Source organism: Dama dama, chromosome 27 (assembly GCF_033118175.1).
Source record: "Dama dama isolate Ldn47 chromosome 27, ASM3311817v1, whole genome shotgun sequence".
NCBI classification, from domain to species: Eukaryota; Metazoa; Chordata; class Mammalia; order Artiodactyla; family Cervidae; genus Dama; species Dama dama.
Window position 1 is genome coordinate 43,272,872 of NC_083707.1, and position 24,181 is coordinate 43,297,052.

Here is a 24,181-nt window from a genome sequence, read left to right on the forward strand (position 1 = left end):
CTTTGCCACAAAAAGCTGTCCACAAAATTCCTTGAGGCCCTATTCTGTCATTTACTGTGGATTATCTCTCTTTGGTCTGTCAGCTCAAGACTGACAAATGCTTTTGTTCATTCAGTTCTAAAATCAAGTACCTACTAGATTCAAAGACAAAGAAAAGCAAATAATTGCACAACGTGACTAGGTCTGCAGCCAGTAGGTGAGCTGCTGGGACCTGGGGGCCTGGGAAGGCTTGGAGTGGAAAAGTACCGAACCTCAGTCAGAGGGGAGGAGACACTTTCAAGGCCCCCCGGACAAGGTGGTCTTGGCAGAGACCCTGGGAGAGGCCTCAGGTGAGGCCCCGCCCCCGGGGATGGGAGGTGCCTGGGCCGGACGTGCAGACGTGCCCCAGAGCATGGCTGGGATGGGGGAGTGGAGGGGGAGGCTTCTGAGTCTTGGGCTGAACTCCCTCCAGAAAATGGCAGCGTGCTGGCAGGGTCCCAAGTCCAGCGCGAGGAAGGTGGACCCCACCCTCATGAGACTTGCCAGGTAAAGCTTTGTAGTTGCCTGTGGCCAGGTCTGAAACATCACACATGGAATTTTAACCTGGAGCCAAACTCCTGGGAAGAAAGTTAAAGTAGGACATGATTTCTCAACCCCAGGGTTATTATTCTTTTGGGCTGAACAATCCCTTGCTACGGTGTCCAGTACATAGGTGGGTATTTGGCGGCTTCCCTGGCGTCCATCCACTAGGTGCTTGCAGTTGCAACAGCCTGGAATGTCCCGAGATGTTGCCAAATGTCCCCTGGGGGCAGCGCTGCCAAGTCGACAGCGCTGAAATAGAGATGCTCAGAACCCTGTGTGTGGGTCTGCTGCTGCTACCTTTCGGCATCGCCCTGGGAATATGTCCTCTGCCTGGAAACAACACTCTCCCCTTTTGCATCTGTGGGTGCCTCCTCTACACCTCCCCACTCCGGTCGTCTACCCCACCTCTCCTGTGAGGCATTCCCAGACCACACTTCACCACCACCCCCCCACGCCCACCTGACAGCCCGCCCTGTCATTGCACGGCTTTTATATTAAACAAACGCTTCCCTAGGATGGTCCCAGTGTCTCTGGGATACACTGTCCACAGGTCAGTGTGGAGGAGGGTGGTCCAGATGACGACCAGGCACACCCAAGGTTGAGAGAATGGCCAGAGGTCACCCTGGGCCCACTACTGGGATTCAGAGGAGATGAAACAGGGTGGGGTGGCGCTCGGGGAGGAGGGCGGGGCCGGAGTCTGGGCGGGGCGGGACTGTGAAGGGGCGGCGCCCGGCTCGTCTCGGGGCGGGGCGGGGCTCTGGGCGCTGCTCCCCAGCCAGGCGCGGGTCCAGCTCGGCCCCCGCCCGCTCCCCGCCCCCTGCAGGTCCGCACCCGCGGGCGGGCGCGGCCCAGGCGCGGAGCGGCCAGAGGCGCTGGGCGATCGTAGAGCTTGGCGTCGGGGCCGGGGGCACCGGCAGGCCCGGAGGCCGCGATGAAGGCGAGCGGCGAAGACGGGGAGGCGCCGGCCGGGGGCCCGTGGGAGGAGTGCTTCGAGGCGGCGGTGCAGCTGGCTTTGCGGGCGGGACAGGTGAGAGCCGCCAAAGGCGCACGGCGGGCGCACGGGGACTTGGGGCACATCGGGTGTAGGGCGTGGCGGACGGAGACCCTGCGGGCAGGAAGGCGCGGGGCGCGAACAGCCGAGGGGTCCGCTGCGCCTCTGGCACACCTGTGCACCTGCCGCTCCCGCGCCAGGACTGGCGCCCGGAGTCCCTCGGGCTGGGGGCGCATGGCGGCCTGGCTGGGGGAGGGGGGTCAGGGCACGCGGACTGCCTCGGATTTGACCCAGGGGGCGGGACGCGGTGCGGTTGCCCTGAGTTCGAACCCGGCGCGTGGAGATCAGGCGGACGGTCTGTCCTCGCGCGTCCGGAGTCGAGAGGGTTCCGCTGCGCGAATGGAGGAACTGCTGCCCGCACCGGAAGGATGAACTAGACCTGCGGAGTCGAAGAAACCTGCGGAGGGCAGCGCTCTCTTCGCGCTCGCGTGTATGTCCCGCTCTTCCCTTCCTCGATGCCCCACGCCTGGGGTCCTCAAGCCACGTGCGGCGCCAAGTTAGGGGCGCTTGGGGAGGCGGGGCGCAGGGACGGCTAGGTCCCCCCTGGCGCGTCAAGGCGCACGGCTGCGTTCCGGCGATCGGAACAGAAGGTGGACGGAGGAGGAGCCCTGTCTCTGTGGCAGTTCCTTTTCTAAAGTCAGGCTGTCGCCAGTTTTGCAGTAGAAGTGTGTCCCCAGCGCACAGTCACCATGCCCTGACACCGTGCCTCGGCCCCCTGACAGTTAACTTCAACACTAGTGGACGCCTTCTGTGTTGGGGGCTCTTCCTCTGCAGTTTGAAGGACTCACGACTCCAAAGGGCGCTGTGAGCCTTGATCCTTGGAGAGAAGGAGGACCCCAACCCCGCCTGCTACCCTGAGGAAGTTCGGGGTTGCAGGGCCAATGACCTTCCTGGAGAGCGGGTCCCCGGCGGCGTGCGGGGCCACTGCCCCGCCCCTCCCCAACCCTTACTTCCTCTCCGGTGGCGCGTCCTCAGAGTATAATGGTAACTTTTAGGTTCCACCGTACAACTTTCTTCCTTCAGCCTTGGAGAAGAAGCCAGTCTAAAATTCAGACACCACTGTGTAAACCCTGCTGGGTTGTTACAGGGTTTCTGTGGTTTTTCAAATTTAGATCCTCGAGGAAACAGAAGGGTTTTTGAAACCCCCCCTTTTTTTTTTTAAAACAAATTTGCAAGTGCTTACACAGAACTTGCAACACAGCAGGCCCCTTTCTAAGGGTCTTGGGAAGTTTAACTTATCTAAGAGATCTCTTCTGCTTTTGCAACTTGCCAAGAACAACAGAAAAAGTATTTTTTGACAGTAGGGTGAGGGTGCAGTAAGGATTCTGCCCTTAGGGGTCTAGTCAGGAGGCCCAGGACTGCAGCCTCCCTTCTGGGCTTTATGCTGTTGCTCCCTGCCTGCCTGGCCAGAGCAGGGGTGGGGAGGAGCCAGTGATCTGGTCTGAGGCTGGGACTGGACAGAAGCCACCCAGGGTCATCCTATCCTGTGTGAAGAGGGACAGAGTGCCTTAGTGATGCTCTGGCAGTAACATCACAAGGCGCTGAGTGGAGAAAGCTTTGCCTGTAGCCAGTAAGACCAGGGTGGGGAGGACAGAGGGTGCTGAGCGCTCACCCTGAATCCTCCTCAGCCGGAGGTGTGTTTGCTGCAGGTTCCAGGGCCTCCTAGCCCCTGTGCCTGCCCCTCCCATCCTGCTGCCCCCACGAAGCTCTGTATGCTCAGTTCCTGAGCCAGAGGGAGGACTGGCTCCCAGGAGACTGTGGCCCTCCGTCTCTCAGTCATGGGTTCAGGTCAGGGCAGCCTGGACCCCTGCGTCCTTGCTTCTCCACCACCCAGTCCTGGGGTGCCTCGGGGCGGGGTGGGGGGGGGGCATCCTGGCCAGTCCAACCGCCCCACAGCTGCAGGAGCCCTTGCCCTGGCTGCTGGGCTTTGGGGCACAGTGTGATGTCAGCCGCCCCCCCATCACCACCACAAGTACAGAGAGGGATATTCATCGAAATGGGTATTTATCATCTTTTATGTGATGTGTGAGCAAAAGTGTCTAAGAAAACTATGTTTTTTAAGTTGTCCTGCAGCATAGATCCAGGTTTTGTTGAGGCTGAAATTTAAATAATTTAGGGGCCCTCTATAAGAAAAAATATACAAAATTCAAAATTAGACATAAAAATTGTTTATTTAGAATAAAAAAGGTCACAACAGTATACATTTTAAGATGCTCCCAAATATAACAGGATACATACAAATAAGTTTTTAACCACTTCACAAAACCTTCTGTAGTATTTTTTCAAGTTGTGGCTTCATACTGTATATCTTCAAATGACGATGAGTTAGTAGTACATTCTATGCAGAGACTAGAAAGATTAATTCAAGCTTTTCTGTAGGGTGGCTCATTGAAATTGATTACTAATAGCTTTGAAAAGTTTATTTAGGCTTCAGGCTTGTTACTGGTGGGTTCCTATAAATGTTTAGGCTTGCCCTCAAATTTGAGAATCCTGTCCGTTTCCTTTAACATTCTAGCTGTCAGACAGGGAAAACTTTTCCTGGTGTACTCTGAGGTGGGGTGCCCCCTGTCCACCTCAAGCTGCCTGGAGCTTAGGGGCACAGCGGGGGCTCTCACCCAGCAGCCCCACTTGTCTGGTTTGTGACTGTATTTTTTATCAATTATTCACATGGGGACATTTGATAAGTGAGATACCCCTAAGGGGACTGTCATGGAGCCAGCAGTGTCTTGTTCTGTGTCATCCTCATCCTTTTCCCCAGAGCTTGCTGTCTTCAGTTTTCTGATAGTTACACCCATCTTCTAAATAGTAGCTCTTTTCTGCATCATCCACATTAGACGCTGTTGTGCTGTGTAGCTGCATTCCCTGTCAGTCCCATTGGTGCCTGGGCTGACGTGCTGTGACCACACGTATTGCAAGGTCAAGCCGAGCAGCACGGTTGTGTTATAGTATTACACACTCTTTGCTTTCTTACTCAACTTGTGGTTTCCCTTAAAGTTAAAAAAAAGTGTTTTTTTTTTCTTTTGCTTAGTTTTCTGTGTACCTACCTACTTCCATCTTTCAACAGAATTTTTGATGGTCTCCTCAGTATAGCTACTCATGGGTCTCGCTCCTGGGGAGACGTGGTCCTCACACCTTCAAGTGCATGAGAAGCACCAGGAGGGACTTTGTGGCCAGCTGAGTCCACCCCCAGGTTCCTACCTGCTCGGTCCTAAGAGGGGCCAGGAACAAGCACCTTCACCAAATCCCCAGCTGGTGTTCTTGGTTGAGAGGCTCTGCTGTACGTAGTACGTTGTTGTGTGAGTGAGGATGTGACAGTTCATTCACTGAACTCTTGAGACTTTGTACAATGTCCAGTTTGGAATTATTAGGAATGACGTTGCTCATCCAGCCCTCTTGCATGTGTCTTTTGCTTACGTCCATATGCATTTATGCTGGAGCTGGATTAACACTAAGAGTGAAATTGCTTTGTCATGGGGTAGGAAATTCCACCAGGTGCTTTTCCAAGGCAGCCACATGGGTTCCCGCTTCCCCAGCAGCAGTTGGGGGTTCTCTGACAACACTTGGTGTTGTCTTTCCATTTTAGCCTCTGTGACAGGTTTGAGGTGGTATTTTTATGGTAGTTTTAATTGTGTGTGCTATATGACTGAAGAATTTAAGTGCCTTTTTATGTGTTTACTGACTTCCTGGAGATCATCTGTTTTTAAAATAATGCTGCTAAACTGATTAGAAATATATTCATTCACTCAACAAATATTTGAGTAACTCTGGAGAGGACTTTAACCTTTACTCTGAGTGTGACTGAGGTTCAGTTTGGAGTTCTGTGTGGAGTCCTATAAGATGAAGGGGAGTTCAGTTCACCTGACTGATGCTGCGTGGGGGGCTTGCAACACCAAAAGGGTTGCGGGCAGAAGCTTCCGATGGAAGTTGTGAGAATTGTCCCAGTGAGGGGTGAGGGTGGATCTGACTGCAGAAGGTGAAGAGGGCAGTAAAGCAGTTGGATTTTGTAGGCAGGTTTGCTGCCAGATTGGAGGCGGATGTGAGAAGAGCCAGTGGCGCCTGCAAGGTTCAGGCCTGAAAAACTGGTCCATGGATTTGCCAGAACTGTGGGGAGGTGGGGAGCAGGTTTGGAGGTGGAGGTCAGATATTGTGTTCCGAGCTATGAGCTGTTGAACTTGAATTGCCAGTGGATCTCTTCTTGCGTGGAGCCCTGTGGTGGGGAGTTCACGGGAGAGGCTGAGGGTAGAGTTTGGGAGCTGTCAGCCTGGGCTGGTGTCTTAGGCCGGGTCCTGCCCCGGAACTGAGCAGGCTTGTCCGCCCCGAGCTCTCCTTAAGTGGATTGCAGGTCAAGCCCTGGCATTTCCTCTGGGAGATCCCCATCTGTCCTGCCTGCAGATGGAGGGGGTGGCTGGTGAGCTCAGTGTTTCTGCAATCAGTCCTGGCCTCAGCTGGTCTCACCTGCACTGGCACCCCTAGCTTCCACAGGGTGGGGGGTGACCTGCATTGACAATTGTAACACTTTGGCCAACATTTGAAGACTCAGCCAAAACAGAACTTGTGAGATAGTCACTGGCAGCAGCAGCAGCATCCCCATTAGCACATGTGGGCCAAGGGCCCAGGGGAGTCTGTAGAGAGCTCTCTCACACAGAGAAGGGTTTGTGTTTTCTGTCTGTTCAGGCCTTCAACTAACTGGATGAGGCCCACCCACGTTCCAAAGGGCAAGCTGTTTTACTGATTTATATGCTCATCTCATCCAAAAACACCTTATAGAGACACCCAGAATAACATTTGACACAGTATCTGGGTCTCCAGCTGACACATAAGATTAACCATCTCATCACACTCGTAAGTCTGGAACCTGAAATGTGACAGTACTGCCTGGCCCACACCTGCAGAGGAAAGATGCTGCTTGTTCACACCCCACTTGCTCAGGCTTCTCCGAGTATACTCTACAGTTCTGGAACTCACATGAGTTGCTCCTTGGGGATGGATGATAACCGTGTGGTCGACTTGGAGACAGTAGCACAGAACCAAGATAGTGCACAGACAAGAAAGAGACGTCTGGACATGTGTCTGAATGATAGCCCCAGACGCTGGAGCTGATGGGGTTTGAAACTCAGGCTTCAGTGACTTAAGACCCATATTTTATCTATTAAACATTAACAGAATGTTATTTGGAGGGAAAGACCCAGGCCAGGAGGTCTGTGAAGTGCAGGCTTAGTTAGTGAGTAGCTGAAAAACATCAATTAAAAAACAGCACACACTAACTTATTACTGGCAGAATGAGAATGTTTAAAATCCTTTAGACAGGAAGAAAACAGATGTGGTCAAGGGTTTTGGTGGGTAACTCACCTGGAATACCACAGATTATCCCCCAAGGGTGGGATTGTGGCTAAAGGGCAAGACTGATTGAGCCTGATAAGGATTTACATTCTAAGACACTGTCCCCACCTCTCCTTTCAGTGTAGAAAATGTCTGAAATTGAACTTTGTTAACCTAGTATTAAGGTTTGTATATCGTGTGTGCAGTAGATTTTCAGGTTTTGCCATAAGTTGTTAAGTTTTGTGAGGCCTCAGCCCCTTGGGTGGATCGACCTTCAGAGGAGAGAGAAAAAGGACACCTGGGGCTAGTGGCGGCCAGCTTGTCTGAAGGGCAGCGTAGTTCGGGGGCAGTGATTCAGAAATGAGGTCTGAATATCTCGGAATGTAACTGGATGAGAGGACGCGTCCAGGGCCCAGGGGAGCAGCAGCTGGTGAAGAGGGCTGGCCAGAGCGGCACCACGGGTGGTGGAGGACGCAGGTGTGGCGTGGCCTGCCCCATGCTGAAGGACAGGGGCCTGCAATGAAACAATCACAGGATGGCAATAGTAAATGCTAGTAGAAATGGAAAAGAAGTCCTTACAGAAGGACAGGCTTGGCATCTTCCTCGACTCACAGTCCTTTGCATGATCTGTGGCCCGGGGCCCGACTCCACCCACCCCCACAGGAAAAAGAAAAAAAAAATGCCCAGATGACTACAGGACCCCCATGGGAGAGGGCTGGAGGGTGAGTGATGGCTCAGTGAAGCAGAAGGGGCAGGGAAGTTGAGGACGCAGACGTGGGAGGATGGCCTGGCTCCTGCAGAGGGGATCAGAGGTGGGGGTCCTTCCTCACCCCCATCCAATTAGAGTCTGGGGGCAGGCTCTGCTTCCTGAAGCCTCCCAGGGCCCCATCTCCATTGCTCTGACCCAGGAGACAGAAGCAGACCCCCAGCACACCCATATCATGGCAAGGGGGGAGTGTGATGGGCAGGAGGAAGCACTGAGCGAACAGTGGCCCTTTGAGGACGTGACTCAGAGGTCACACATCGATGCCCCTCATGTCCTCTGGGCCAACCTTGGGCCCAGGGCCACACCTGCCTTCACAGGAGGCCAAGGCAGGGCCTCCAGGTGGCTCGGTGCCTACCAACCTTGGGCTGGGCTCTGTTCCTGGAAGGAGGGCCGGCTTCTCAGGTCTGGTTGTCTCTGCTCCAGGCCAGTCCTCAAGGCCACTGTGAGCCACCATCAGGGGTGATGGGAGCCATGAGGTGCTTTCTTGTGAGAAGAGGGGGCAGCAGTGAAGGCTCCCAGGAACCCACAGAGAGCCTGGCACTGCCCGTCTGCCTATCTGTCTTGTCTGTCCACTGGCAGTGGGGGAGGGGCCCAACCCTGAAGGAGGAGGGGGCGGCCAGTGTCACCCACATCCCAACTTTCATTGCAGATCATCAGAAAAGCCCTTTCTGAGGAAAAACGTGTCTCAACCAAGACGTCGGCCGCGGACCTGGTGACAGAGACGGACCACGTGGTGGAGGCCTTGATCCTGCAGGAGCTGCAGACCAGATTTCCCTCCCACAGGTAGGTGCACCCTGCTCCTCCACCCCACCCCCGAGGTCCCCACAGGCTGCACAGACTTGCCTAGACGCAGCCCCAGCCCAGGCCAGGGAAGGCTGTCCTCCAGGGCTACCTGCTCTCCAGGACAGGTGTCCCCGACCTTATGAGTCACCGCAGGGAGAATCTGAAGCAACTGTTCATCTTTTCCTTGAGAAAGACCGGCATTCATCCAGTGCTGTGCGTCTAGTTCTGGGGGAACCTGGGGCCCTGGGGGACGCTTGGACCTCGGAGAGGGAGGGGGCTTCCTGAGCAGGAGGGTCCTCTCCTTCCTTAGGGAATCGCTCACCCCAGAGCCCAGTCACTGGGTTCCTGGGTGTAGATGACATGTCGGCCTGGCCGCTGTCCATCTTGGACCGGTGAGGGGCTCCCTCCTCAGCTGCCTGGCGAGTGACCAAGGTTGGGGGACAGGCCAGTCCACACTCGAGCCTTCTCACTGCTGCTTCCTTTTAACCTGTGTCACCTGGGGGTCGTGTGTGTGCGTGGTGTGTACTGTGTGTGCATGTGTTTGTGTTGTGTGTGTATGTATGTGTGTATGTGTGCAAGTATGTGTGTGGTGTGTGTGTGTACATGTGTGGTGTGTGTATGGTGTGTGTATGTATGTTTGTGTGGTATATGTTTGTATGGTGTGTATGTGTGTGTGATATCTGTACATGTGTATGTGTGTATGGTGTGTGTGGTATGTATGTTTGTGTGGTGTGTGTATGTATATGTGGTATGTGTATGTGTGTATGTTGTATGGTATGTGTATGTTGGGTGAGTGTGTATGTATGTGTTGTGTGTGTGTTTGGTATGTGTGTGTGTGTGTGGTATGTGTACATGTGTATGTGTGTATGTGTGTGTGGTATGTGTGTGTTTGTGTGGTATGTGTATGTGTGTGTGTTGTATGGTGTGTGTGTGTGTTGTGTGAGTGTGTTTGTGTTTGTGTGATATGTGTATGTAGGTGTGTACATGCATATTCCTGTTGGCAACCCTTGTGTTTCAGCGTCTCTTCCTGTTTCTTTGTTTGGTGTAAAGTCAGGACCTTGACATCTGTTATAATAGTTACAGGCTCTGAAATGTTTGATTTCTTACTTTATAAAAATCTAAATTAACTGGCAACCTCCAAGGAATCACAGTTGACCCGTAAGCGGTATGGGTTTGAGCCGTGCAGGTCCACACAGATGTGGAGTCAGTCACTCAGTATTAACACTGCAGATGTAGGTGGAGTGCCGGCAGTTCGGCGCCCCAGCCCCACCATGTTCCAGGGGTTGGATTCTGAGAGAGTGCAGCTCAGGAACCACCACAAGTTCTGGCCAGGGGCTCCTTCTGTCCATGTGTCATCCAGAGGCTCCAACAGCAGTGAGGCGTCAGGGCTGGGCCTCCAGGGGTCCAGGTAGAGGCTCTGGCCATTGCAGGGCTCTGTGTGGTAATGGCACCAGGGCTCTGCATAGAGATGGTACCAGGGCTTCTGGCACTTTGCGGTCAGACTGCTCTGACAGGCCGAATCCTGGAATCACGTGCCAGCTCCTGGTGATTTGGATCCACTGTTGTGTTAACATGGGGCCTGGTATCCATTTGCACAGTGTGAATTTCCATACTCCTTGCCGAATATCAGGGCAGAAGTCAACGTGTCACATGGGGGAACCTCTTCAGAAGACCATCTGGTCCACCCAGAGCAGTGGCCCCCACCCACGGTGAGCGCCAAGCTCCCTGGAGCTTCTCCAGCCCCCCTGACAAAGCCCTGAGGGATGCAGGTGCCCCCTGACCCCCCAACAAAAGCCAAGGGTCCCCAAGCTGCAAGCTGCAAGGGGTGGGGGCTGGCTGATCGGGTCAGCTGGCTCTGCCTGCCCCCTTCTCAGCTCTGGGCCAGCTCTAGGACACTGCTCTCTGCTCTGTTGCCTAGAAAATCCAGATATCTGAGATCATCTTTCAGCAGCTCAAAGCCAGACTTGATCTTTTCCCAATGACTAAGATTTAAGAGAAAGTACCAGAATTGGCACTAGTGGTAAAGAACTCGCCTGCCAGTGCAGGAGAGGTAAGAGATGTGGGTTCCATCCCTGGGTCAGGACTATTCCCTAGAGGAGGGCATGGTAACCCACTCCAAAATTCTTGCCTGGAGAATCCCCTAGGGACAGAGAAGCCTGGTGGGTTACAGTTCAAAGATCGCAAAGAGTTGGACATGACTGAAGTGACTTAGCACTTAGCAATAGCACCAGAATTTGGGGGCATTTAAATGTATTTTAGATCAGAGACAAATTGAGAAATCTGTGATGAGAAAAAAGTTGCATATGTATTGTAAGATAAAATAGTATGTTGTCATTTTCCTGCATATCTAAGTATTTAAATATGTCCCTTAAACAAGTTGGTGTAAGATTGTCACCCTTTCTTAAGAAGGACTTCTTTCAGACTATTTACTCTTCCTCATTTTTAGTCTTTCACAAAACAGTATTAAAGATAGATTGCAGCTGTTTTGACTTTGATAAAATAAGAAACAACCTGATATGGGCTCCCTGGTTTCACGCTGTGTCATCAGGCAGCGGAGCTGGGCTGTGGCCTGACAGTTGAGGCTGAGGACCATGAGCTGGCTCCCTGGTGGACTGAAGGTGACCTTGTCACAGAGTCAACAAACTGGCCAAAGAGAAGGCCTGGGTGCACCGGGCTGTCAAAAATCACAAGGAGGGTTTTTAATGACTCAGAGAAAACTAATAAAGTGAAATGGGTTGGTCTGATTTGTCTCGAGCTGTGAACGTTGTCCCTGGGCTATTTCCTTCTGTACCTCCCACAGGCCTATGAGGGACTTCCCTGGTGGTCCAGGGGCTAAGACTCCAAGCTCCCAGTGCAAGGGGCCCTCGGGTTCAATCCCTGGTTAGAACTAGAGCTCACTAGATCCTGCCCCTGTTTGACCCAGAGAAGCCTGCTGGTCTCACAGCTAGGCTTTGAAATGCTGTGTCTTGGGTACCTGACAGGTTTTCTCAGGCTGAGCTCTGTCCACTGCAGGTTCATTGCAGAGGAGGCTGCAGCTGCCGGGGCCAAGTGCGTGCTCACCCCCAGCCCCACCTGGATCGTGGACCCCATTGACGGTACCTGCAACTTTGTGCACAGGTGAGCGGGCACACCCGTCTTTTCCAAAGCGGCATTTTTTGAGGCAGCAGCCGGTCAGCAGACCTCTTGCAGGCTTTGGTCTCACTCACAAGGTGATCAAGTCTTGATACTTTTAAGGTTTCCCATTTGTGAGATTCGTTCAAAGCATGTAGGAAATCTTCACTTGCTTAAAAACTATTGTGTTTGTCACATTTAAACGTTGGGTTGAATTAAGAAGGACCCTTAAGGAGTCCCCTGGAGAGACGGACAGGTTGTAAATAACACAAGGTGTCTGGTCCAGCAGCCTCAGGAATGTGCAGTGTGGACAGTGGCCTTGGGGGTGAGAAACCCGCCAGCTGCCAGCTTGATCTGATGGCAAATATTGGCCCCAAACAACAGGTTTTCGGGGGGTCAGAGGCCCTCGTGGGGAGCGAAGTGAGCTGGGCCAATGATGGTGCAGCCTGGCTCCAGAAGTACTGACCAGGGGCAGGCATGAGGGTTGTGCCCTGGCATCAGGGCCCTAAGGACACCAAGGGTGCCGTGGTTTCCACAGAGGGTGGCTCTCCCATGAGGACACGCGTGCAGCCCCCAGAGCTCCTGCCCTGTCCCGGGTCCCCATCCTGTAGTGGGGGCTCCCATGACCTGCATCACCCCAGCCAGCCACTCAGGGAGGGCCCAGGTCCCCCCACCCCTGCAGTGGAGGGTGGGAGTGTCCTGTGACCTGCATCCCCCCAGCTGGATGCTTAGGGAGGGCCTCCTATAGATGACCCCAGACACCCAGTTCCTTCCTTACAGTAAGGAGGTGAGTGGGCTGGGGTGTGGAGCCCTCACTTGGAGTGTTTACATGTAAGTGTGAAAAGTGATTCTGCCCATCATGTGAATCGTCACCCTTTCCTGCATGAGAGTCACCTTGAGAATTTGGTCATGGCTGGCCCTATTGGAGGCAGTGGAACAGAGTGGTCTGGTGACCCCAACAGTGCCAGCAGACTCTAAATCTAATTAGCGTATGACACCCCGGGGAGTCATGTGGGACCGGGGGCACATGGACCAGGTTGTGGGTCACCGAGTGGAGCCCGTGTGTGGGTGTTGGGGACACAAGGGGCCAAGCCCCGAGGTGGACAAAGGCCATGTGTCTACCCCAGGACCAGAGAGAGAACCTGAACTAGAGCGTCATTTGGGAAATAAGCTTTGCGGCTGACCCTTAGTCTCCAGACACTGTCCAGGGTCACAGGGCCATGGTGACTCTCACCCTGCAGCTCTGACAGGACCTATCCTGTTCGTATCCTGCAGCGTCAGGGGTAGAGAAAGTGGGGAAGGGCCTTCTGAGGGTGGGGACCCCTGCTGGGCCATGGGGTGTCATGAGTGGCCCCATCGGGACGGCACCTCACAACCTGGGAATGGTTGGTCCCAAGACTTCTGGGTTAGAACCAGCCTTTCCTTGTTCCTGCCTGTTCAGCTCTAACAGTCTTCACATAAAGGAGAGATGGTTCTGGAGACATAAACCCACAGGCAGGCTGCGAGGTCACTGCCTGCCTTCCATGCCACGACCACACCTGCTGTCCTGGGTGAGCCTCACACAGGATTTGTGTCAGGAGGGCCTGGTTGTCTCAGACCTGGACCCTCCATCTCACCGGCCACTGAGAACCAGAAAGCTGATTATTAAAACCTCTCAACCGGGTCCTCTGTGGTCACTGTCCGTCCTAACAACTGTCAATGCAGCTGTCTGTCAAGGTCGCTGTCCCACGGGTCAGCTAGGCTTGCTGGTCTTGGAAGCACTCGGTGCCACTGTGGGAAGTAGCTTCTGACAAAACAAACGCAGCCGTGCTGTAGAAAGGTCATCTTTGCCTCCAGCTGCACAGAGGCTGCTGACTTTGCATGAGTCCATGATGTCACAGCATCAACCATCTGTCTCCTCTGCAGGTTCCCGACTGTGGCGGTGAGCATTGGCTTTGCTGTGAACCAGGAAGTACGTGGTGGGTGGGGCCCTGGCTGCCTGGCCACTTGGCTGCTGTTTATTTATCTCACTTCTTGATTCTAACCTGTTTTCCTGTCCTTGTACTAAGCCTTCATTGTGACTGGTATTGATTTCAAATCCAAGAAGGGAAACAGGTGCAAACCAGTTTGGGGCATGAGGCATTGGGGTGTGAGGGTTTGGAGCATAAGGGGTTGGGGTGTGAGGGTTTGGGGTGTGAAGGTTTAGGCTGTGAGGGTTCAGGGCTCCACCGGCCCCAACCCCCAGGGCTTGCAGCAGGGCCGGGTGTAGGGAACATTCTGGGCATGTGTTCCCAGTTAGTCTCCATCTGACCCCTGGGGCGTGTGATCGAGTCACACAATAAAGAAGCTCCTATTTTGGGAGGACATCTCTAGTCCCAATATTCTGTTAGTCCTTCATCCTCCTCTCGCTGTTGGGTGAGAGCGTGGCTGTCGCTCCGTTCCCACAGACCCTGGAACTGGGCCACATTGTGGGACCTGCGGAGAAGGCAGGGATGTAGGCTTTAGCTTCATTAGTCAACTGCAGAGATTACAGGCAGGAAGGGCCTTTCCTTCTGCGCAGTCACCACAGTTACCCTTGTCTAGGTCAAGGGCTCGAGCTGTGTAGAAGGAGCCCTCATTAGAGTCTCATGTCCTGTCCTCACTCTCAGCGTGAGCACAGATGGCGGGCAGGAAGGGAGTCCTGCCCATGAAAAAGAACTTAGATTTTGAGGTGACAATAAGTGAGAGTCTTAATGTTGATCCTGGTTAGGGACTCAGTCACTAACATTATTTCTGTGTTAAACGTGGTCACTGAGATGTGCGCGTGGAGCGGTAAGCACAGAGAGGCAGAAGGTTCATTCTGGCCGCAGGGTCGCTGACCAGCCAGACCTCGGCCTCTGATGGGTGCAGGGAGGCCAGCCCGGTTCCAGGACTGACTTGAACTTGGGAAGCCCTATAAAGCCAGGGTCATGGGAAAGGGGGAGGGGGAGTTCACGTGCTGTCAGCTCTGGGTGGACACTGACTGGGGGTCCTCCAGGAGTGGGTTCTTTTCCTGCCAGCCCAGATTCCTCTTGGGCATCTGCCAGCGTCTCTCCTGTTTTCTCTCTCTCTGTTGGCTGCCCTCCGTACCTCAGGGCAGGCACATGTGCTGTTCTTAACCCAGAACAGAGAGGCGGCCGGGGGTGGGGGAAGAAATGTAAGGAGGCTCACCTCCTCTGTATACCAGCTTGTTGGGGACTGAGGCTGTGTGCCCCGACGTGTGTGTGGTGGGTGGCCAGCCCCTCCGGGGATCCACATTTCTTCCTGTGCTTCCCCTCCCCCCCACTCTGGGTTCTGTCATGATCACAGCTCTCCAGAGACATCCTGAGTTCTTCACATGTCAGCAATTTTGAGTTTCTTGTGGGGTTTGATTGGAGTTGTGAGAGCCTTTTTTCACCTCCCAAGAAAAAAACAAAAGAGATCTTTTTGAAGAATGAAGTCTTTCCAGTTACTTTCAGTAATGCTGAAATGAAATATCAAAATGAAATGCTCAATTACGATATCAGTTTAAAATATAGTCTTATTCCTTTAAATATATCTTTAAATGTAGTGATTTAAGAAAAGAACAGTTGCTTTCACATTCAGGTCTAGGTTTGACTACGGACTCTGATTTGTTGAGCTCCCTTTTGAAAGCTAATTTTCACCCACACCCCTTGCGTTAGCATCACAGCTGGAGCTTCGTGGCCTTTGGTCACTTTGTCATGTTCTTTGTTTTCCATCCCGCCTGCCTGTCCACAGCTGGAGTTTGGGGTGATTTACCACTGCACGGAGGAGCGGCTGTACACGGGCCGGAGGGGCCAGGGTGCCTTCTGCAACGGTCAGCAACTGCGCGTCTCCGGGGAGACAGGTGGGTCCTCTCATGGGAAAGGGACCTGTCAAGAGTCACTGCTCCTCCGGGCAGCCACGGGGGTCCCTTGCCGAGGTCTAGTGTCACTGGGGACAGCGCATCCTTGGGGGACTGGACGTCGAGCCAGCGTGTGTCTCTGTGTTTCCCTGGCTGTGGGGAGCCTTTGATAGGCCAGGTCTGTTCTTCACTCACCTTTCATCCCAAACGAGGGAAGGAACCCAGCCACCTGTTCCCGAGTGGTCCCAGTGAGCCGGCCAGGGCGAGGGCAGAGTCAGAGGCGTGCTCTGGCATTCAGCACCTCTCGGTGGCCAGGTGACATCACCTGAGTGGGGACTGTGGCTCCCAGATGCAGTTGACTTTGGTTCCTGTGAGAACACGGCTGGCCGGGGTAGCCTTATCGTGAGCTGTGTCATACACTGTGCAGGTGCTGCCAGCCCTTGTCATTCCTGGAGCAGGACAGAGGACACGGTGGCCTTTACAGAGGGCCTGCTGCTAGGCTCACAGTCTGTGTGGCAAGCTGGCCTGAGAGGCAGTGAGAGGGGTCAGGGGTGTCCCTGCCCGCAGCTCCCCACAGCAGTGGGGAGATGGGCCTCCAGCCCAGGCCAGGTCCACCAGGCTGAGCTCCAGTGAGAGCAGACCATGTGGATCCCCATGCTGGGGGAGAGGGGATGGTAGCCCCATGACCATGACCATGAGCAGCAGGCCTGCAGGGGAGATGACCACCATGTGGAGAACAGGCCAAGCAGGACCAAGGGCGGGCAGGCGGTGTGGAGGTCATGAGTGCCCAGAGTGTGGGTGGGGATGGGAGGAACATTACAGGGGCTGGGCGGGGTGGGTGGGGTAGGACCATGGACCAGCCACTGCCTCTACTGCCCGGCCCCCGGCTCCCGCCCCAGGACAGTTTGGCTTGGCCGCGTAGACAGCAGCGTTAATTACAGCCTCGCCTGCCAGAAGCGGCCAGGCAGTCGGTTGTGTAACGCTGGGGTGAGGGAGCGTGTTGTTAAACTCGTGGGTGACCTTTGTTCCACATTCATGTGCTGTGACAGGCGGCTCGGTGCCCACGCTCACGCCCCTCCTAGACCCTCCCGTATCCAGCCCTCCTCCCATGGCTCACACCCACCATCCACCCCCTCTGCAAGACGGAAGCCCAAGTCTTTCCATGCTCTGTTCCAGAGCTCTCCCGCGATTGTTTTAAGACTCTGACTCATATAGTCCACGGTGACTGCTTCCGCCCTGCTTGTCCTCTGTGTGCCGGGTGACTTGGTTTGCACCGGAGGTGACAGGATGTTCCTCTCAGCTGCACAGCCCTTGGATATCTACACACCTGGCTTTGTCCCAACTGTGATAGCTTACGTGTGTGACTGGTCACCTGTGCTCCTGGAACCTCGGTGTTCATACAATCAGGGAGGTGCTGACAACAGCTGTGAGGGTTACATTACATCCTGCATCCTAGCACTCGAAAACGGCCCTGGGGCTGGTGCCCTGAACGAGAGTCGTAATCAAAGGAGGAACTTGGGTCTTTGCACAGAATCAGCCAGCTGTGACCTGTTGCTGAGGCTGGTATACGTTTCTGCAGGCACTTTGTAGCCAACATTTTCTAAAGTATTTATCTGTCTTTGGCTGTGCTGGGTCTTCGTTGCTCTACGGGCTTTCTCTAGTTGCAGCAAGCAGGGGCTCTTCTTCCTTGCGGTGTGTGGGCACTGTGGTGGTTTCTCTTGTTGCAGAACTCAGGCTCTAGGGTGTGTGGGCTCAGTAGTTGTGGCTCCTGGGCTCTAGAGCACAGGCTCAATAGTTGTGGAGCATGGGCATAGTTGCTCCGTGGCACGTGGGATCTTCATGGACCAGAGATCAAACCTGTGTCTCCTGTATTGGCAGGTGGAATCTTTATCATTGAACCACCAGGGAAGCCCCTTAGCCAACATTTCAGTACACATCTTTCTGTCGCTCTTTTTATCTCAGCATTGTTTTTTCTTAAACTTTTTATTTTATGGTGGAGCGTAGCCGATCAACAAGGTTGTGATAATTTCAGGTGAACAGTGAAGGGACTCAGCCATACATATACATGTATCCTTTCTCCTCCAAACTCCATTCCCATCCAGGCTGCCACATTACATTGAGCAGAGTTCCCTGTGCTATACAGTAGGTCTTCGTTGGTTATCCATTTTCAATTTATCAGTGTGTACATGTCCATTCCAATATGTCACTTTCTCTTAAACCTTTTAACATTTTCTAAATTTTTTAATTTTTGAAAATTTTCTCCTTTTCACAGTACATTTCTTGTAAAGCATGATATATTGTGTTTGTTTGTGTTTAGTAACTGAAAGTCAACTCTGACTCTTTGCAACCCTATGGAATTCTCCATGGAATTGTCCATGGAATTCTCCAGGCAAGAATACTGGACTGGTAGCCATCCCCTTATCCAGGGGATCTTGCCCAGCCAGGAATCGAACCCCGGTCTCCTGCCTGGCAGGCAGATTCTTAACCAGCTGAGCTACCAGGGAAGCCCCATCATGTGTGTTTATCTTATTCATTTAGTCTGACTTTCTTTTCTGAAAGTTTTCTTACCTGATTTCTCCTGGGACCCCTCCCCTGTACTTATGAGTGATGCTCTCCTGTACATTCTCCATTTTTCACTTATAGCTGCTTCTATTTTGTTGGCAGGTCGTTCAGGAAATCTTTAGTCAACTGGAGAGATGTTATTCTGCTTCCTGTTCTCTTTCTTCTTGTGATAATGGCGTAGGAGATTCAAATATCATTCTTCTACATTCTTGCTACTTGAAAAATTTGTAGTCCTGAGCTCTGGAAGTTGAGGGGATGGGGTAGGCGGGGGAAGGCACTTTCTGTCATTTCGTGGCTCTGGGGCTCCCTCTCTTGGTGTGTTTGTGAAGTGTCTGCAGAGTTGGCTCCTCCTTGGACGCTTGGCTCTGCCCCTCCCGCACGGCGGCCGTCAGCTCCTCCGTCCTGCGCCCCTGATTCCAGCCCAGTGAGCGTGGGGTTCACTCCCATGAGTGTCTGCTCCGTGGGTCCTGCCCGGAGAAGCCCTGGAACGTCAGTTACAAGAGGTTGTGGGGCTGTCGACGCCCGCTCTTCAGACCTCGCCCCCTGTCAGGGGCTCCCCTGGCCCCTCAGTCTATTGCAGATTTTGAGGGTCTCCTGCTCGGGGTCCTGCCCGATTCCCGGTTCGATTCCTGGGTCGGGAAGATCCTCTGGAGAAGGGACAAGCTACCCACTCCAGTATTCTTGGGCTTCCCTTATGGCTCAGCTGGTAAAGAATCCGCCCGCCATGCGGGAGACCTGGATTCGATCCCTGGGTCGGGAAGATCCCCTGGAGAAGGGAAAGGCTACCCACTCCAGTATTCTGGCCTGGAGCCATGGGATCGCAAAGAGTCAGACACGACTGAGCGACTTTCACTTCGCTCACTGCTCTCGGTCCAGGAGACCCGCCACCCTCTCTCCTCCCCCGCCCCGACTCCTGGCCGCGAGGCCGTGTCGCCCACGGGCGTCTGCTGCCCCCTGGTGTCGGGGTGGGGAAGTGCCGGGTGTGGCCAGGTTTTGTGGATGGTTTCGTCTGTTTTCTTGTGTTTACTCTCCAAGCTGCTGTTTCTGTCAGAGGATATTTGGAAGAAGTCACGTGGGTGTCCACGGCGGTCTTTCCAGGATTCTCAACAGCGTTTTTTTCCCCCAGTTACTTGTTTCTTTAGAACATAAAGTATTGAGATGACGGTCACATGACGTGAAATTAGCTGCTGTAACCTGAGCAGTTCTGTGGTCCTGGGCTCAGTCCAAGTGCCCCTCCTCTCAGCGCCCAGCTTGCTTTCTGTCTAGTTCTGGGCTTTTCAGTGAGGTAGTACTGCTAATATTACTTTTCACGTGAGGGACTCACGGCCTGTAAGGATCTGGAGGCACGAGCACGCGTGTGACGCGTGATGGTCCGCGGTGCCACGGGGAACCGCCAGGCCTGTGCTCGCTGCCCAGAGGTGAAGGCTCGGAGTAGTGAGGCCGCGTTTCAGGGCAGAGGACTTGCCTCCCTCGCCTCTAGGCTGTGAAACCTCTCTCAAGACACCCTCGCTCTGATCCTCAGCCGGAAAAAGGTTTTCAAATGGTTAGAAGTCATGGCCCCTTCATGGATTACAGCCTTGTCATGACAAAGGGGCTTGCATCACTCGATAAAGCTATGAACCATGCCCAGCAGAGCCACCCAAGACGGATGGGTCATAGTGGAGAGTTCTGACAAACCATGGTCCACTGGAGGACGGAATGGCACATCACTCCAGTATTCTTGCCACGAGAACCCCATGAACAGTATGAAAAGGCAAAAAGAATTCCAGCAAATTCCAGGAGACAGTGGAGGACAGGGGAGCCTGGTAGGCTATAGTCCATGGGGTTGCAAAGAGTCCGACATGACTGAGCAACTGAATGACAACAATAGTATCAGTGTCTCCTCCAGGTGGTCTGTCCCTGGTAGGAGGTGACTGCAGGAGTGAGGGTACCTGTGGGCAAGTTTTTCCTCCACTTCATGGAGGGGCTTCATTTTCTCAACCGAACACACAGGCGGGCGAGGCCCAAGGCCTGAGGGCACAGGACATGAAATCGGTGTGAGGGGGTCTGTGGCCAAGTAGGGACGGTGCTACAGCCCCACAGGCAGTCAGCCAGTTGCCTGCATCTGGCGGCCACCCAGCAGCATTCCCTCATCTGGGGGTGTATGGGGGATTACTCTCGGGGACCCCTTTCCAAAGACGTTGTTTAGATGTCACCTCCTCTTTGGGGGTGATGTTTCCATCTTTGTCATCACAGCAGCAGGAGAAACGCTTTTAAAGCAGATATATTTGATGAGGCATTTTTTTTTTCCTCTTTGTTTGGAGTCACTTTGTTTTGTGAGTGAGCGATGCTGGTTTTGCAACCACCACCAGACCCTTCCAAGTTCCTCCGTGCTATGCGTCCCTAGAACGAGAGGACTGGGAGGTCACTCCCCTGGCATCCAGGCCTTTCTGGGGCCTGGGAGGTAAGAGTCAGGGTGTGACTTGTCAGCCTGACCTCCCTTTTCCAGGTCAGAAACCTCTGCAGCATCAACCATGCAGGGAGGACATGGAGTGTGAGCAGGAGTAGGAGGCGGGTGCGACATTCACTTTGGGGAGAACCCTGACTGTGTGGTGGGAACTGCGCTATGACATTGCTAATGGGGGGGCGGGTATTCTTTCCACGCAGACCTGTCCAAGGCCCTGGTTCTGACAGAAATTGGACCCAGACGGGACCCCGCGACCCTCAAGCTGTTCCTGAGCAACATGGAGAGGCTGCTCCACGCAGGGGCCCACGGGTACACTTCCCCTCCCGGGACCCCCAGGCAGGCACAGCAGCCAGCTACCCCCTGGGCAGGAGTAGGGGACACACATGCCAGCCGGTCCACAGCCCCGGGTGGGGGCAGGGCCCCGAGCTCAGCGCCCCCTGTGACGTCAGCGATGCCCTGCCCCCTCAGTCTCCCCTGGGTCTGCCCTGTGACAGCAGCTGCTCCACGTGGTCTAAATCCAAGGTCATCGAGGGTCCGCAGAGTGAAGGCTGAGTTCTTCCGTTGCAGCACCAGCCACACTTCAGGCTCTGCAACTGAGGGCTGGTCCGTCAGCACAGGTGCTTCTGTTGGGCAGCACGGCTCTGGGCCCAGAGCTCAGAGTAGAGCTTGTGGGAAGAAGCCCTGGGCTCCTGTTCAGCTCCTGAGTCAGGGGACCTTCCAGGGGCACCGCGGGAGCAGGGCCATTCAGTGTGCTCACCCCCTTCCTGTCTGGCAGGGTTCGTGTCATCGGCAGCTCCACCCTGGCGCTCTGCCATCTGGCTGCAGGCACCGCCGACGCCTACTACCAGTTTGGCCTGCACTGCTGGGACCTGGCCGCAGCCACCGTCATCATCAGGGAAGCCGGGGGTGTTGTGATGGACACGTCAGGTGAGCTTGGCCGTCACGCTGCTCTCCGTCCCCAGGGGTGTGTCCCCCAGACAGACCCACAAGCTCAGACGGACATCCTCCCTCCTCTCCTGACAGATGGGTTGGGAGGACAGTGGGCCAGGCCAGAGGGCTTCTCCCTCTTCCTGGTGTGAAAATGGACCCAGGGTCAGGACTCAGGGGTGGGGTGGGGGGAGGGCGGGCAGTGTTTTCTAAGCTCTCACATCCACCAAGACCGCAGAGCTGGCCATGTGCCCCCCAATCTAATGATGAGGTTTTAGTTGGTGAGCCAAGAGGTGACCTATCCTTCTGCCTTGAGGTCACCACCCTAGTGATTGGCCCCACAGGGGCAAATCCCACTCCAGGGACGCCCATGCAGCCACTTCTTACATCAGGTTTCTTGTGGAGCCCATTCTCCCCCACCTTTGCTCCAGAGCCTGTTGTGGACATGCCAGGCTCCCGAATAACCTCTGGGGCCTGTGCTGGCCCTTCCCTGTTGCTCCTTCTCCTTGGGGCCTGGTGGAACTGCAGGGGGGTGGGGCATGATGTGAAGACATCTTGGCTTTGGGCATCAAGGACAGGCAGGCCCATCTCAGCTGAAGACATGTCTGTCCTGGATGTGAGTACATAAGCATGCATACACACAAACATAACGTGTGCACCAAGGTCTCCCAGATATGACCATGTGAGCACACACAAACACACAAACATGCATGTGCACCAAGGTCTCCCAGACATGACCACAAGCACACGCACACACAAATATGCATGTGTACCAAGGTCTCCTGGATGTGACCATATGAACACATGCACTTGCAAATACCCACATGCACCAGGGGCTCCAGGTTGTAAGCACACACTTACATGTGTGCACCAAGGTCTCCAACGAGTCCATTAGGCCTGTTCACACCTCCAGGAGGCTGAGGTCCTTCATCCTTCCCCAGATATCCGGTGCCTAGAGCATCCACTTCAGGGGCCTCCCAGGCCTGCGGGGTCCCCAGTGCCCCAAGCACACAGAGGTTGAGAACTGCCTCCTGTCTTGAGCCTCAAGCACTGCGCCTGAAGCTGGTATTACCTAGCACAGCCTCAGGACACACTGGGCCTACAGGCTGGATGGGCCGGGTCAGGCAGAGCCGGGCTGGGGCTCACCCCTCACCCGATGCCCTGTCCCTCTGTCCACAGGCGGGCCACTGGACCTCATGTCATGCAGGGTGGTTGCTGCAGGCACGCGGGAGATGGCGGTGCTCATTGCCCAGGCCCTGCAGACAATTAACTACGGGCGGGATGATGAGCGGTGAGGGGAGCAGACACAGGGCCACCCTGGATGGGGCCTACCGGGAGCCTGGAGCTGGCGGGACCCTGAACAACAGGGATTCCTGATCCCCAGAGGAGCTGTCAGGCCGAGCCTGGCTGTCCGGCTGAGCCCGTGTCTGGGCGCCTTTGCTGTCTGGTGTCTTCTCTCTGTGACCTCACATCAGGTTAGTCCAGCCATCCACCAGGGCCGGAACCCAGATCTCACAGGACATATGTACTGATAACTGCAATCATGATTTTGTTTCCAGAATGCAAATCTCAGGTGATAAGGCTTTAGAACTGCTGATAAAGCAGGATTGTTCTCAGCACCCCTCCCTGGCCCCCCATTACACTTCAGAATACAATAAACCAAGTGATGCCACTCTGCTTATGTTTCCCTCCACAAGTGTGTCTCCTGTTTCCCCTAATGACCCCAAAATCCACAGCCCCTTTAGGGAAGTTGTTGGCACGTTACAGCCCAGAGTTCACACATGGTTTGTTGTCTGCCTGCCACTGGTGATGACAACTTCAGTCATTATCACATCTGTATTTAAAATCTGAGGCATGGGTCAGACTGAAGAAAACCTAACCAAAATCAAACCTCTAAAATCCCATTGTTTTTGTGATCAGTTTAATGAAGAAAAGTATTTTTCTTGGCCTTATTATTTTCTCTTTAGAAAGAGGAAATCTATATAAGAATAATTCTAATGAGGACATTCTCTGGCTGAACTTAAACATTCACTGAGGTTTAAGAATTGAGAAAGTCAGTCTTAGGACAGAGGAAGTTCCAGTCATGCTTAACTTTCTCCGTCGTATCCTAATTTGCTATCCTATTGTCAACAATACTTACAGAGTGTTTAGAACCGCCTGGCAGCTGCCGCCTCTGGCGCCTGAACTCCAGGGCTCAGCCCGTATAATGACACAGGCCTTGTCACCAAACCGCGCCCAGAGAGCCTCTGTGGACACCGCGGAGCCTCACAACCCTGCACGCTGACTCCCCCTCACCATCCGCCGCCCTCCACTCACAGGGCAGGTACCCACTCTGACCCCTGGAGGATGGACCCCAGGGGGTTTCCCGGGAAATCCCCTCCCAAGTCAATCCCCAGAGGGCTCATCTCCACCCTGCCTTGGGTTGCGGATTGATAAGTTTGTTATCTTTAGGAAGGCGTTTCCTTATCTGAATTGGGGTGCCAGGTGAACCCCTAAATGATGCAATAGTCAAGGGCCCAGACACGTGCGGACTGGGGTCTCCTTTGGGGCTAACGAGTCTCCCACCCCTGTCCACAAAGACCCAACTTTGATAGCCACAGGCTGTGTGGGGGCGTAGGGGCCTCAGCAGCTGGAGGAGGGGCCATTTACTGCCGTTGCAACTGGGGGGCTGGTCCCCCTCCCCATCCCTGGGGTAGAGACCACATGCAGAGCCAGGTAGGGCCAGGGTAGATGTGTGGGGCAAGAGGTTTGGACCCCACTCCTGACCACCCAGGGTCTCGTCCCTGGGCCTTTGCCGTCTCTTAACTTGGAGAA

At 54.2% G+C, this 24,181-nt stretch overlaps 1 protein-coding gene across 2 annotated transcripts; it reads left to right on the forward strand.

Annotated features, from left to right (window-relative positions):
- The first annotated feature begins 1,382 nt into the window (after positions 1-1,382).
- Positions 1,383-23,044, forward strand: IMPA2 (inositol monophosphatase 2). 2 transcript variants are annotated; one of them, XM_061130791.1, is made up of 8 exons: positions 1,383-1,588; positions 8,347-8,480; positions 11,493-11,597; positions 13,497-13,512; positions 15,327-15,435; positions 20,641-20,749; positions 21,216-21,367; positions 22,547-23,044. In XM_061130791.1, exons 1-8 carry the CDS (start codon positions 1,493-1,495, stop codon positions 22,660-22,662), a joined length of 837 nt encoding a protein of 278 aa, XP_060986774.1. In that variant the 5' UTR covers positions 1,383-1,492; the 3' UTR covers positions 22,663-23,044. The 2 variants fall into 2 exon arrangements, with proteins under 2 accessions (XP_060986774.1, XP_060986773.1); XM_061130790.1 differs by having other exon boundaries at positions 1,385-1,588; positions 13,497-13,542.
- The last annotated feature ends 1,137 nt before the right edge of the window (positions 23,045-24,181 follow it).

Excerpts from the sequence above, each read along its gene's own strand:
- IMPA2 (XM_061130790.1), top strand. The coding sequence starts at position 1,493 with ATGAAGGCGAGCGGCGAAGACGGGGAGGCGCCGGCCGGGGGCCCGTGG. Across the intron at positions 15,436-20,640 it reads GCGCGTCTCCGGGGAGACAG|ACCTGTCCAAGGCCCTGGTT; the intron begins GTGGGTCCTCTC and ends CTTTCCACGCAG. Across the intron at positions 21,368-22,546 it reads TGTTGTGATGGACACGTCAG|GCGGGCCACTGGACCTCATG; the intron begins GTGAGCTTGGCC and ends CTCTGTCCACAG.